Raw genomic sequence first — 14,989 nt, forward strand, 5'->3', positions numbered from 1 at the left:
TCCATCACTGCCCTGCTCTGCATTCCCATTATTAGAATCTCTTTTAGTTCTTCACTGTGCATACCATTAAATGGCACAAAAAATAGTTCCTGGATGAGAATTTTTTTGCCTGATCTAGTTCTCACTTAGACACTGAGACAGTCTTAAAAGAACAGTACTGAAGTGCATGGAGAACCAGCTCTCTACTTTGCGGTTCTGTAGCCATAAAAAAAGTATAGAAAAATTGCATCAGGGTCCTAATGAAAATTAAAGGGGAGAAAACATGACAAACGATTACAGCAAACATTTACTATATGGATTTTTGCAAGTTTTGTTTGAGTTTTTTGGTTCCTTTTGAGATTGAGAGGGAGAAAATGGTAGCATCTAAACATTAAGACAAGACATAGTGCTCATGAAAGGTATTTTTTTCCCCCCTGTTGTTTCACATTGACTATATTTTCAGAGCCTTACTTTTATTTTCTGATACTCAGGGCTTTTTATTCCATGTAGAAGAGTTCCTTACACGGTTTCACATTTGCACAAATACAATAACAATGCTCTCTCAGAGATCAAGTCCCACTATTTTGTTATGGAAAAGCCTGTTTATTCACACACAAAGGGCCATCCTGCTGCTATAAAAATCTCTCTGCTAAACACTTCAGTAAAAAGATTGCTGAAGAAAAAATAATAATCAAACTGTACTGAATCCCTTGAGACACTGGCTCCAAAGAGTTACCAACAAGAAGGCTCCTTGAAAATGTTAAAAAACCCACAAGCAGTCTCATAAAAACAACTGTGTTCTGCATTAGAGAGAGAGATTATCTTACAGAGGCAAAACCCAGTGCTGTTGCTTTGCTAGCATGGACTGTCATACTTCCAGAATGGTTTTGCTCTTCCTCAGATCCCTGAGGTCTCACACACAACCGGTGATGGGCAGGAGAGAAGGGCATGGGGCAGATCCAACTTCATGGCAGCTCTGCTCCTGAGGTGGGGTACATTTCCACCTTCTTTCCTTGCCTGAGAGATGAGGAGGGTCATGGTGCAAGGCCAGAGGCAGCAGGTGCACATGGGCTGAATACAACATGGTGGGGACAAGAGCACAGCACCCATAGGAGCAGAACTGCAAGGCACTACGTCCCACCCAGGATAAAAGGGGAGATGAAGGTGGATGAAGGTGGGTCTGAAACAGGGATCGGGGCAAAGCTACAGGCTGCCCTGCTGGGAAGCAGCATTATATGGGTGGATTTTAAATTGCTGCTGTGTAGAAAGCATTACAGACACCCATGTCTGCAAGAGGGGACATGTGTGACCTCCATACTTCATGAGGAAAGAAATTTTTTCGAAAAGGTACCCAGATTCTTTACATGACAATGACCAATGTTCCAGACTAACAAAAGTATTCCATACCACAATATAATGCCAAAAGGCTCCATCATGACACAACTATACTTCAGAAAGTACCCCTTTGTTCTACATTTTTTTTTGTTACATCTGCTAGAAATAATGACTACAGAATCTCTTTCAACAAAAGGTCATTTATGTCAATGGACAGAACACAGAGGATCAGATCACCTGCTGTAATTGCAAATTAATGCTCTACTGCTAATGCATTAACTACAGAATATTGATCTACAATTGAATCATACAGGCTACTGTGAAGTGATTTTTACTTTAATATTTTTACGCTTTTATTGCTTTTTCCATAACACATTTTCTCTTTCCACCGGAATTTTTTATAATTGTTTCCCATTTTAATTTCCTGCAGTAAGATGACTTTAAAAAATGTACACCTCTTTCAAAGCCTTGCAAAAATCTAACGAATCACCAATGTGACATGCTAAATCACAGACAAGATGAAAAAGATTTTTAAAAAATCCAATATACATCTTATTTTTGATACACTTGGTCTTTAAAAAAAAGTTTACTTAAATTAAAAACAAAATACTTCAGCCTCACTGTAAGCCTGTAGTAATGACCTGTACCTCAGGTCATTAGAAAGATGCAGCTAGACATTTCCAGAGCTTTTAGTATGGAGTGAGTGCAGGATTATCTCCATAAACAAAATCGGTTTTATTTTTTAATTTCATACCTGTACTGAAAAAAGATTGGTGGATCCAGGTATGTTAAAAACAGTATAGTGCTGTGGAATCAGCTGAAGAAGGATTGAAATGTTTCAGCATTTTTAATGAGAAATTAAAACACAAGCAGGCTCTTTTTGCAAGTGTCTCTGAAGTCCATAAAGGGGAAGAATGCTCTGTTAAATTGCTGTATGAAATTTTAATCCCAGCTACTTCTGACTACAATGATCCAGTTTGTTTTCTATACCTGCTGCAAACTTCCTTACACACAAACCTTTTGTGAATAACAATATTAAGATGTTGCACTCCATCTTCTAAAGGAGGGGACAAAACATATTTTGAATACTGAAACTCTCTCCCCAAACCATTTCCTAATATACCTGCTTAATAGCACTTGAGGTGGTTATAGCATATAGCAAAATATGGCTTACCACCTGTCTCCTGACTTGCATTCCTATGTACGATGATTTTGTAAATGGAAAATAAATCCCCATGTTTTAAAAATAAAAGCAATTGAAATTCGAAAAAATAATGGAGAACTGATTGTAGGTCAAATAGCTGCAGAGGAAAACCTGATCTTGCTTTTAATGGAAGAACATTTATTATTCATAAACCTTTCCTCTAACAGATATGCCATACTGCAATTAAATCAACTCACACAAAGCCTTCTTATTATCCTAGCCCATGAATGTCACCCTCCCATGGTAGAGAAGACACAGGTCTCTTGTCGAGCCACAGTGAAGGGAAGCCCAGTGGCCAAGCCAGTGCTGCTCTCCCAGGATGGATCAATACGGTCTGTGCTACTTAGCAGTTAGTGTGAGACTGTGTTTAATGCTGGATTATCTGACATTCCCTATCCTTTTAAAATGCTGCTAATGAGGAATTCTGTGTAACAGGGTGCTGATAGCAGTGGCAATCCGCATTCCCAAGTTTTAAGCCCGCTGCTTATTTGGCACAGCTGAGCACAGAGCTCACTCCAGCACCATGAAAGCCCAGGCTGTTTGATTTCTGCCTCTGGATCCATCATAAGGTGTCCTCGTGGTTTTGGAAACATGAAGTCAGGTCACAAAATGTGCAGTATTATGTCAGTCCAAGTGTCTAATCAGAACCAAACAGTGACAGCAACAGTGTCCAAAGCAGATACTTATGATCAAGCTCCTCCAGTAGAGTCCCAGATTCTAACTACTTAACTCAGGGACGTGTTATGCAGTGAATCTTAATTAGTGAACTATTCAGTAGACCCCTTTGTTTGATGCTATCTACAAATTCTGTACTTGTTCTGTATTTTGGTACTGAGAAAGAAGTGAACTTTCAAAGTTGTAAGCAACTGAGGTTCTGACTGTTGAAGAAACAACCTGGGCATTTGATAGCAAGGATATGTGAGAGAGATTGGGATTCAGGAAAAGGGATATTAGCTGGCTATTTGTATGACTTTGTTAAGAAGGAAAACAGTGGTAATGACTCTTATAATCCTAAAGAAGTTCCAGAGATGTGAAGATGAGGCTGCCTTCTTCCGTCTACCACAATGCATCTTGTCTGAGAAGCAAATAAAAGTTTCAGTCTAATCACAGTCAAGTGTATTTCTCCTAAGACTGGCTATAGAGATTACACATTTCCTTCTCCTTTCCATTTGTCCTTCCCAACAAAAGGGAAAGACTTAGGGCCTGTACTCGCAATCTTGCATGAAGTTTACTAAAGGCTTATTTTAAAATAAATGCAATTGAACTAGTTCAGGCCCTTACCTACACAGCCACTTTAGAATCCATTTACCTGAGATTAGTTTAAATGACTTCTCTACTTTAGTGAAACAGAAAAAAGCCACTCAAACTGAGGATACTTCTGATCCCAAGGATTTTAAAATCAGTTCTAAAGATGATTTACGTTAAACTGGTGAAACCTAGGGACAAGAAAAGAGTTTTTTCACCATCTCTGGAAAAATCAGTTGAAAAGAGAAATTGTTCTGTAAAGACCAAAAGATCAGTATAGATCCAAGTAAATTCTGTAAGCCAGTTTTTGAGAGAATTTGATTAATTTTAAAAAGAAAACAAGAATTAATGCTTTGTAAATTAAATATTCTTTCTCTTGGGCACTGACTGGGATGTCTGCATTAAATTATATTTCAGAATTTCCCATTACCCTTGGTGCAAATCAGAAAGACATAATAAAAAATAAAGCTACACAGTCTATATAAAGAAAAAGTGACGACATTAAAAACCTTGAGTTTTAGTCATTCAGGAAAAGATACAACAGATATAAAACAGAGAAGCATTCCACTCCGTGTCCTTCAGATCATGTAACATTGTTACAGACAAAGCCATGGAATCTGCAGCTCTATTAGCAATAACAAATCAAATGTATCTAACCACTAAAAACATTTCCTTGCCAATCCCATTTTTTTTTTTTTGTAGACTCTGCTCTGTACTTTGCACCATTACATAGTATTTATATGCAAGAAACTCAGACCATTGTGTAAGAAGAGTTGATCTTTTGTCTGTCCATGCAAAAAAAGAGTTTGAAGCATTTTAATACAAACTTTAAAAAAAAAAAAAAAGAAATGGTATTTATAAATCCAAATAACATAGTAAGTCTACAAAAAAGCAGCAGTCTTCTACTTCAGCTCCCAGAGATGCTAATTTTGATGTGCATTAAAAAACCCAACCAAACCAAAACACTGAGTTGGCTTTTTTTTTTTTTTTTTTTTTGTGAGACATAGCAAACAAATGACTAATCTCAGCAGTCACTGTAGCTATGTAAAAAGGATGGTCACACTGAATCTAATTTCAATGTCAAAGTGAATCTGGGGAATGAAAACACTCCAGTCATCCCAGGGAGTGACACAAAGCCAATATTCACAGGATCCACAGTTGCTGTTGTCTAGGGTGGGACCTACAGATAAAGGGGCTGAACATCTACCAGAATGTAACAATATATAATGGAATAATATAACATAAAGACCACCTGCCCCTCAGGCATTCTAACATACATGCTGCAGTAGTGCCCTGACATGCCTAGCAGAGCAGGCAAGGGGTTGATTTCCAGCCAATTTTCTGGTTATCATAATACCATGCCACCAAGGCTTCCTTCCATGACAGGGACTAACTAACCATGCCAGTCTGGCCAGGAACTCAAAACAAACCATCAGGAAATTTAAACAGCTTCCACTACTGTATGCAGCTTGACACCTCGCTCCAGGCGAATGCCAGCACCAAATGCAAGAGATAGAGCTCTACACCTCCTATTTCAATAAAGATGCTTACAGGACACAGATGCCTAGACCAACAAGAGTTACTTAAAATGGGCTCCCTGTGAGACCAAAGCAGTACTCTTTGAAAGCCCTCTCCCCTTGAGAAGGTTCTGCAGAAAAAAACTCCTGAGAATAAAGAAAGAACAGGTAGCTCTAGCTTTAATTTGTTTCAACCTTATCTGTATGACATGGGAGAGTTGTTTAAATTTTTAATCCTGGAAGTCAGAGATAAAAAAGTGGCAACAAACTCATGGCCAGCCTTTTCCCAGATTGGTATTGCAACACCCAAAGTCTTCTTTTGGCATCTCCTCCTCCTCCTCCTCCTCCTCCATGTGAAATGAATGTCTCTTAGTAAGAAGCACGAAGTTAAAAACACGAAAATTCCTTTCAGTGATAGAAACACCCCACTATTCGAATGTTTGAAAGGAAAATATATTGTGATCTTAATTACAGTTATTTTGATTTTAACGTTTCAAAGAAAGAAGAGGTACCTGTAAAACAGAAGCCCCACTGTGTAGAAACTGAAGCCCAGCTTCAGCAGAATCGATGCCTCCAGTTGCTAAGATGGGAAATCCTGGGAGAGCTCGGGCTATGGCAGACACTGCACGGAGGGCGATGGGCCTGATAGCATTTCCTACAGAAAACCAGAACATTTTGTTAGCAATGTCAGAATAGACCCTGATGTAACTTGCACGTCCCTCACAGTAGGAACATGAGGAACTAATACCTGAGGTGCAGAAGCTGTATTCATTTATAAACTGACATCAAGGGGATTTCAAGTAGTACCAATACTTGTAAAGCATTATGCATTTTGCTGAAATACAGAAAATGGCAGAAACATTTGGATGAGCACTGCAAAGCTAGCTCAAACATTTTAGCTGATGTTCAAAACAAAGACTAACATGTCTGAGACAGAAAGCAATACTTTACCATACAGTACACTAGACTAAGAGTTCTATGTTTCTACATGAAGAATCAAGTTGATTTTTTGAACATAGATAAACATGTTGTCCAAGTAAGAGCAAAAACCTCATTTATTTATGTCCAACTACAGGTTGTTTAAAAGCACCATTTCACTGCAATTGAAATTTCATATTTTATTTTTTTCCCCTCTGGATGTTTGTAAATTCAGATAATCCTTTATGTAAGTCCCCTTTAACAATTAACATAATAGTCAAAAGAAAAAACTATATTCATTTATGGTAGTATCTCCAAGACTGAGTTTGCATTTCAAATGGTATATAGAGGTTGAGTCAGACAACTCCCTGCTATATTTACAGGAATTATGATTAAAGTCCCAATACAATATGTCTGCAATGGCTACATCCTATTGATGTTATGCAGGTATTTAAAATACAGATGCTGCTCATGAAATGATGGATAGGATAGATAGCTGACACTTTCAGTTACTTATTTTTTAGGCTAGTTGGGATTTCTGTAGAGAATATTCAATTCCTATTTAATTTAATGAACCTCTAGGATAATTTGATGTCATCATTGGACAACAACACAGTACTGGAAGGGCGGGACATTATCACTCCCAGAGGAACTGTCTGGCTGTGCCTGTCAGGTCTTTCCCCACCCCTCCCTTGGTATTGCATTAGGTAACAGCAACTAAATTTTCATGTGGATAAATGGACAGCCAAACCCAAGGGCACTATCAATGTGTTTTCATGAAGACTAGAGCTTGAGTAATAAAAATTTGAAATCTCACTAAAACTGCTTTAAAGAATCTAAGACCACAACAAAAAAGATCACAAAAAAGGAGCTGGAGTTGAGCAGTAACTTTCCATAGGACACTAATGACTATTTGCCATCATTTGAGCTAGATCACTTGTAACACGTTTGAAAAGAACAGAATGATGCTCTGAAAGAGGATGATTATTAAGTGTCCAAAGAGCAAATATTTTGACAGAATTAATAGTCCAGTCTTAAAAAAACGCTTGAGAAAAAAAGAAGAAAAATGGAAACCATGCTGTTTGCTCTGATGGATTTATTTATAAAACTTTTTGGAAGGCATACAGGCCAAAACATACACTACACATTCAAAACCACTGAAAACAATCTCATTGAGAAACAGTAGTTCATGAAATTCTTCAAATATTCAGTGTTTGAAATTGAGGCTAAAAGTAAGCATCAGACTTGCTGTATTGCTCCAGAATCTCACTGTGATGATGCAGTTCTTTTTTAGAAAGGTGAAAGAATACAGGCAGTAATAACTCTGAAATCATGTAGCTAGAGGGAAATTTCTTCCGAATCTGCTTGAGTTAAAACCTGACATCTGCCTTGAGGCATGAATGTTTATACTCTTTTAACCCCAACGCAACTTTTAGAATTTGCATTGAATCAGTTTTAAAGCCTTATAGACCCTTGACCTTAATCATATCTTGTAGTAAAGAGTTCCACAAGAAAATATTTTCAGAATATAATTGTTCCTTTCTTTAGTATTATTAAATTAGCCACCTTCTCACTTAAAAGACTGTCTCTGTACACTGGTCAATAGAGGAAAAGGAGCCAATGTCATGTTTTTTAAGGTTTCAGCACAACAGGTAATCAAAAAGGTCTTCATTCAGCCCAAAGAAATCAGGTATGTGATTTTATGAAGTAGCAGAGATGGCAATGAGACTTAGAATTTATTATGGAACATAGGTACTTTTTAGTACTAGCTGAACTTGATATTCATAATATGAGTTATTACTTACATTTGGTGATTAGTAAATTAGTGATAAATTGGTATGATTGCAAAAGTATTCCATTCATTTATAATTCACCCAAATGAATTTAAAAACATTTCAGGAGTGCTTTTGATGAGAGTAAATAAATGGCTGTAATGACAATCAGAGGGTTGACTCAAGTGTCACCATTCATCCCAGCTTTTTTTTTTTTTTTTTTTTTAATTAGTCTACAGCATACAGAACAAGCACAACACAAAGTGCAGCCATTCTCCCATACATTTTTTGATCAACAGTTCAGAAGCTTTGTAACAAAAGCTGCTGGGCTGGAATACAATATGACTTGCTTGTAATAGAGATCCTACTGTCTAATGAAATGGTGAAACAACCTTTCAGAGTAAAGCAAAAAAAAAAAACAACAACCAACCAAACAAACAAAAAAACCCAAACAATAGTGATGTCAAGCTATTAAATAGGTAAATAAAAAAAAGGCAAATGAACACTTGATTTGACCTACAGTCTCTATTTTCTTGCATTTTCATATGAGCATCACAGGAAGGTAATAAATTCCATTATAGAGATCTGTGGAGAAGGAGTTTTTAAAAGGTTGAAATAAAGGAGATTTAATCCCAAATTTTAAAAGACCTGTAAGTAGTACAGGGAATTTGCAGAATGTTGTCTGATAAATCCTATGGTATTTAAGAAGCTGAGGTCCAAATCCAGCATACATTTGAAAGACAGCTCACATACTAAAAGATAAGTATCTACCACATACTTTGACACGTTGGGACCTGTAATTCCACTGGTTAAGCACCGGCAGCTGAGGAAACTGCTGATATGGTACTCTCTTGATAGGAGCATTACAGCTGCTACCAGATGCGAGATGTGGCTATCACTTACCTTGCTGTAAAATAATGAGATTTAATAAACAAAGTCCATTTATGCAGATCTCAGGCACGGGAGTGAAATATAAAAATGAAAGACAGAAAAATACCTCATGAAGATGATATGCTACTCTGAGCTGAAAACTACTCTTTCAAATCTCATGAATCATGGAAAAAATATTTGCTACTACATAAAGCTATAAATAGTGAAATACTGTATAATGTGGAAGTCCCTGAACTTTTTCTTGCCTTAAAACAAAGAGCTTTAGCTTTATTTTATTTTTAATAAAAAGTCAGACTTTTCAGGCTATCAGGGACTGCAGTCAAAGCAATCCAACAGGCGAAATACAACATGAAGGAGAAGTAGAACATACATCAATCAATCACCTCTCCCAGAGAGAGGCCCTTGACTACTGAGGATAGCAAGCTGATGATAAACTCATGAAAGACATTATACCTGCTTATTTGTTTGACTGTTTATTTTTTAAAGGGTAAAAAACCATTTACCAATGTCAGAAGACACGTTTTATTATGATTTCATATATCCTTGGAGTCCCCAGAGGACTCAGTCTTGTTAAACACCAAAAATGTTCACTATGTTGAGGCTTGAGAGCCAAACTTAATGCCTTATTCAGGAAGCCTGGTGTTAAGCTTCAGGCAACCCAGTAGCTTTAGAAGTTCCCAGCAGAAACAATTCAGATCACCTTGATCCACTGATCCACCAATGGGAGAAAAAAATAGTCTCAGAAATCTTGCATACTGGGCTACCTTTTCACTTGCAATATATTGGACCAGTGTGATAGTTCAAAGTTTTCAACACATATAAGCAGCAGCTCTCTAAATGGGGCCTTTGAGTAAAGATAATCCAGTTCCATTAAAAAACAGCTAACAGAACTGAAGTGAATCAATTCAGACTGATAATACAGAGCCTGAATCTTCAGACAGTCCAAAAAGTCTGAATGTTCTTTATCAAACTCTCCATCAACAAGAGAAACAGATTTTAAAGGAAAGCAAACTCTTGTATATTTGGATAGTAGATCACCTAAACCCACATTTTTGTATCTATGGTTACTAGATGGAATAAAAATGAATTTGGGTCATAATTCTCCCCATTCTGTGCATTGTAAAGCAAAATTATTTTTTAATTCACATTATATTACACTGCAGTTCTTTACAAATTTAATGCGAAATTTAAACCAATGAGTCTAAATATTACAAAGAAAAAACAGCTGATACATTATTTTTGATTAATAAATCACTGCTTAAGTCTATGCTGCTAAAAAATACAAACACCCAAAATCCAAGCAACATTCCTTTTCCTCCCTCTATAGATACCTTCCTGGAAGAAAACTGACAAGGTTATCTCCCTGACTGTTAAAATTAATAAAGCTAATGACAAAAGAAGCCAATGATAGCAAACACCAAACTTGGGTGAAAAGCACTACAGAAGGAAAATGGTCTGCAAAAGTTTAGGCATTGTAGATGATCCATCCAATGCTTCAGGAAGTAACCAGGTAACGAAAGTTTGGGGATTTGGAAAAAAAACCCAGAAAACATAATCCTTTGTTAAGACATTTTCTGCATAATGTATATTCTGCCTAATACTGGTGATCAAAGTACTTTACATAACTGGCATTTGCAAACAGTCCAGGGAAACGTGTAGGTTATACACAATCCACTTGCATCGCATTCCTTCTGATTGAAATTATTCCACACGTTTTTTCTCTCTCCCACCTGTAGGTGGCCACCATAAACTACACTTATCAAATAACTCATTAGCAGGGTTTTCAATACTGTCATATCCAGATAATTAGCAATTTATTTAAATAACCAATTTCTGTGGAAATAATTGCTATGGAATGCCCTGAACCTACTTTTTATAAACTATAATAAAAGTGTTAAGATAATCCCTGACATTTGCAAATGCCATTAGTTCACCTTTCCTTTTGATAGTGCTATGGCATTATGTTTAAACAATTACCCGATAACGCGGCAGTTTAATGAAACAGTGTAGCAGACACATCCTTCAAAATGACCAGAGAATACATTTATATGCAGACAAAAACCCAATGAACAGACGTGTTTAGAGAGAAAGACTATCCACAGCTGTTGTGAGGTCTGCAAATGGGACACGCAACATTTAGAGTATTAAAAAAATATAGGGAGTTCCCAAAAAGCAAGTGCAAGATGGACCTTGACACAGCTAAATGGTGACAGCCCAACACTTGTCAGGATCCAGAGATGACTCTTCTCACTGTTCCCTATCTATTTCCCTGGCTGGTCAGTCCTTCAGTCTATTATTACTCATTAATAACCATCTGCCCAAATCACTAGCAATAATGTACTATTTACACTGGCTCTGGCTATTTCCAACCCAAACCTGTAGTTATTCATCTACCAAATGGAGCATTTGAGGGAATATTCCTTTTATGGGATGTCTCTACATCAGTTAACCTACATCTTCAAAGCAATGGCTACCTAATGTTTCATTCATAAGTTGTGAAGGGACACCAAAACTACCAAATAAATGGTAACAGTTCTACTGACTACAGAGAAGTCAAGACTTTGCCATAAGACTTTAGAATAAAGTAATGATTCTGCAGATTTGAAACAATTTCTAGCTAAGTCTGCTATATCAGGCTCTTGAAACCATATCAACTAACTGCATTTTTGTCAGCATATCATGGCTATCTTGACAAACTAATAGTGTGTTAATAGTGTCTCTTATAACTACTGCCCACTTCCTTTTAATTTCAAAGCTTACTTCTCATGTGATTCCATCTGGGATACCTACGGATTTGAGTCCCAACCTGTGACTGGAAAAGAGAGGCAATTGTTTTGCTTCCTATTTACTTTTAAAAAAAATTAGTACCCAAATAGAAAAAAAAAGTGGAACTTCCATAATCACAGAAAAAAAAATCAGTGTCTTTTTTCAGATTTATTTTTACCATTTTTGAATTAATATGAATGATTATTTATGCTCTTTCAGCTGAAAGTTCATAAAATCACCAGAGTTCTCATTCAATAAATGTTTAGTAGTCATCAGAGACTTCTCTCAATTAAAAAAGGCTAGAATCAGAGTAAGAGAGAGGGGAAAATTAAATTTTCCTTATCTGTAAATATTATTTATCCAGGAAGACCTGGGGGAATTGTCACTCATATCAAACTTCAGTAGGAAAAATCGAGAGGACAGATACAAATTGTTTTGTGGGCGCTGCAAGAAGCGGTTAAACATTTCCTAACAAAGCTATTCTCTCACTGAAAACTACAGATTCACTAAAAATCGATACTTCTGGTCATCAGCATGAAACCAAGCAAAGCATTTTCTGTTGCAATTTATCAAATGTTCATTATTTAATTTCACTCATGCTTTCTATTTTGGTTTGACTTGAAGCTGGAAATTGTCTGACAGCACGCTTTACGTGTTCTTGGGTTGGCTCTGTGTGCCCTTTCTTTCCCTTGACTGCTTCGCTCCTGCTCCCCACTGTGACTCGGAGCCTGAGTCAGCCGCTCCTGTGCGGCGGAGCTGAGCATCCCGTGCTGCTGAAGGAGGTCTGGCACCTTTCACACTGCACTCCTCCCCCGGCCACGACAAACCTTGCCTTACACTGAGAGAGTGCTAATGCTAATCCAGTAAAACAAAACCCAATACAACAGTAGTGAAAAGGTAGTAAAGCTAGCACTAATACCCAAGGTATGCTCCCAGCATAATACAAGGGAAAAGACACACAAATAGGACCAGCATAACAGCCAAACGACAGCCCACCTACAAAATATGGCCCAGTTACCAGAGAAGAACACTGCAGCCATCACAGGGGGGCAAATGAGTGCCTGCTGAATTCTGCTGGGCAATTCTTCCCTTCAAAAGATGTAAGCGCTTCACTTTATGACACAGTAGGTCTCGCTGCCCATTTATTTCAGTGCAGGGACAGAGGTGTTTAACCCAAGCCTAGTGGAAATGTTTCTGGCTATTTACACAGAAGCTTACAGATTTGTTCAAAGGCAGCCAGGCCCCTGGCCCCTCGGCAGCACTACCTTTGTTTGAGATGGTTTTAACTTCCATAACAACAACTGCCATGATAACATGACCCTGGTACCAGGATGTGTGTGTATGTCTACATGTCTGTCCCAGTACTTTAGCACACAGATAATTCTAACCACAAAAAGGCAATTTAGTACATCTAAGGACACACTAGAAGAGTAGTAAGTGCTTGCTGAGGGATATATTTAAAAAAAAAAAAGAAACTGAAAAATGCAGTACAACAACTTTTCAAGATATTTACAAAACATGATGCGTACCTTGTGCTGTTTAATAACCACTTGCCTAAGAAGTCCATTACAGAAAGGGAAGCAGAACTTCTTAAAGTATCGCAAACTGTAGTAACCAAGTCTAGATAACTAGAAAGCTCAGATGAAGTATCTCTTTCTCCCTCTACACAACTCAAGCTCATCCTTGTCCTATTTTGAGGCTTATCTATTTTATTTTATCTATCCATTTTATATATCTCATCCCATTGCTACTACCTAGTAATAAACAATTTAATGTAGAAGTATGTTTATATCTATTTATAGATACATAAATATATTAAAAATACAATGTCACAAACACAAATTTTTGTTAAATGAACGACTCCACTTGAGTAGAAAACACTGTATTTGCCTGTGCAATAATGCCTACATATAAAACTACCATATTATTATTACATATCCATATAATCTGTGTGAGTATATATATACACGCACACTCAGTAGATGTATTTCCATATTCACATATACATAAAACAGTGGATGACACGTCCCCTGATAAAACCTGTTATTTCAACACTTCAAGTGAAAAGTGTTAAAATAAATGGCTCATCACATACAATGTGTTAAAATAAATGTTTATTTCAACACTGTGTGTATCATAGCCATTTATTTCAACACTTCCCATTTCTCAAGACTCACACAACCAAGAGTAGGAGAACTGATAGCTCTGCCTAAGGTAGCTGAAGCACACAGCCCTACTCTGCTTGCCATAGGATGAGTAGGAAGTTTTCTGACACTTTTTCCTCTCAGCAATAAATAGAAACTACCTATCTTGACTGTTCATGGGGATCTGCATGTGTCTGTAAGTTGGTGGGCTGCATCATCATTTGGAAAGAAGGGCAATACCAGAGTCTGTTGAGATATTTGGAAAGCAAGCTGCTGCTACCAGAGTAGGGTTGGGAAAAGAAGCAAAGCATGGGGGCTTTTGACAATTTCAGTTTGCTATTTTGGAGTTTGACACAAAAGCATCTGGGCAGACCAATATTCATGTGAACAAGAGCAAAAACTAGAGCTGTTCATACCGAAGGCTGGATGGGATGTGATTTTTGCAGGGCCAGTTATAATCTGGTGATCAAATTGTGAGTTAGAGAACATCTGGGTTCTCACTTTATCCTGCTGAAAACAGTTCCTTGGAAGGATTCTTCAGCTCCCAAGACCTGCCTTATTGATTTTAATAGGGAACCTGAAGGGTCTTTGGAGAAGCAGTTTTCCAACTTTAAGGTGGTCTCTAAAGTAAAAATATAGTCATTGGGAGCTTCATGTTGGTGTATTTAGATTAGCATCAGCATCTGAACTTGCTCCTACAAGCCAAGTTCAGACATTACATTATATGCCAGTGTTAAGCCACCATCAGTTTCTTTCTCTGCTTTATTTTGGGAGGAAAGCACAAGAAGTTCCCATTTTTTGGTAGTTCCCACTGGAGCCAGAGGGCACTATGCCTTTATAGATCAGTCTCTAAGGGACAGTGGCAGGATGAAGATAAAGAAATTTAAATAAGGCCCAAAATATGCAAAAAACCTCCATAGATCTTGAGTTCTCTCTGAGCAGTATTTACCACCAACTTCCCTGTAATGTTTTCTTACAGCTTTCCTGCTTTGAAAAACTTTAAAAGCATGATTAGAGATTGTCTAGGCCCTAACAAGACAGTGTGGCCTTAAGAAGATAAACACTTGGTGGGGGGTTCTCTTCTCTTTTTCTTGTACTTTTTCTTCCCTGAAATTGCAGATCTGTTTGCTGGTCTGGACAGAGCACAAATCCACAAAATAAACTAATGAAAGGTTAGTGGAGAATGTGCAACCAGCATACCCTATCACAAGACTGTTT

The 14,989-nt window shown here is 37.4% G+C and overlaps 1 protein-coding gene across 1 annotated transcript in view; it reads right to left on the reverse strand.

Moving 5' to 3' along the window:
* Positions 1-14,989, reverse strand: part of DPYD (dihydropyrimidine dehydrogenase) — a 334,066-nt gene that overhangs the window by 57,366 nt on the left and 261,711 nt on the right. Inside the window, exon 19 of the mRNA XM_050307196.1 lies at positions 5,793-5,935. Within this exon, the coding sequence (XP_050163153.1) occupies positions 5,793-5,935 (143 nt within the window). The remainder of the gene's footprint in view (positions 1-5,792; positions 5,936-14,989) is intronic.

This window comes from Myiozetetes cayanensis, unplaced genomic scaffold (genome assembly GCF_022539395.1).
Source record: "Myiozetetes cayanensis isolate MyiCay16 unplaced genomic scaffold, myiCay2020 scf12, whole genome shotgun sequence".
Classification (NCBI taxonomy): Eukaryota; Metazoa; Chordata; class Aves; order Passeriformes; family Tyrannidae; genus Myiozetetes; species Myiozetetes cayanensis.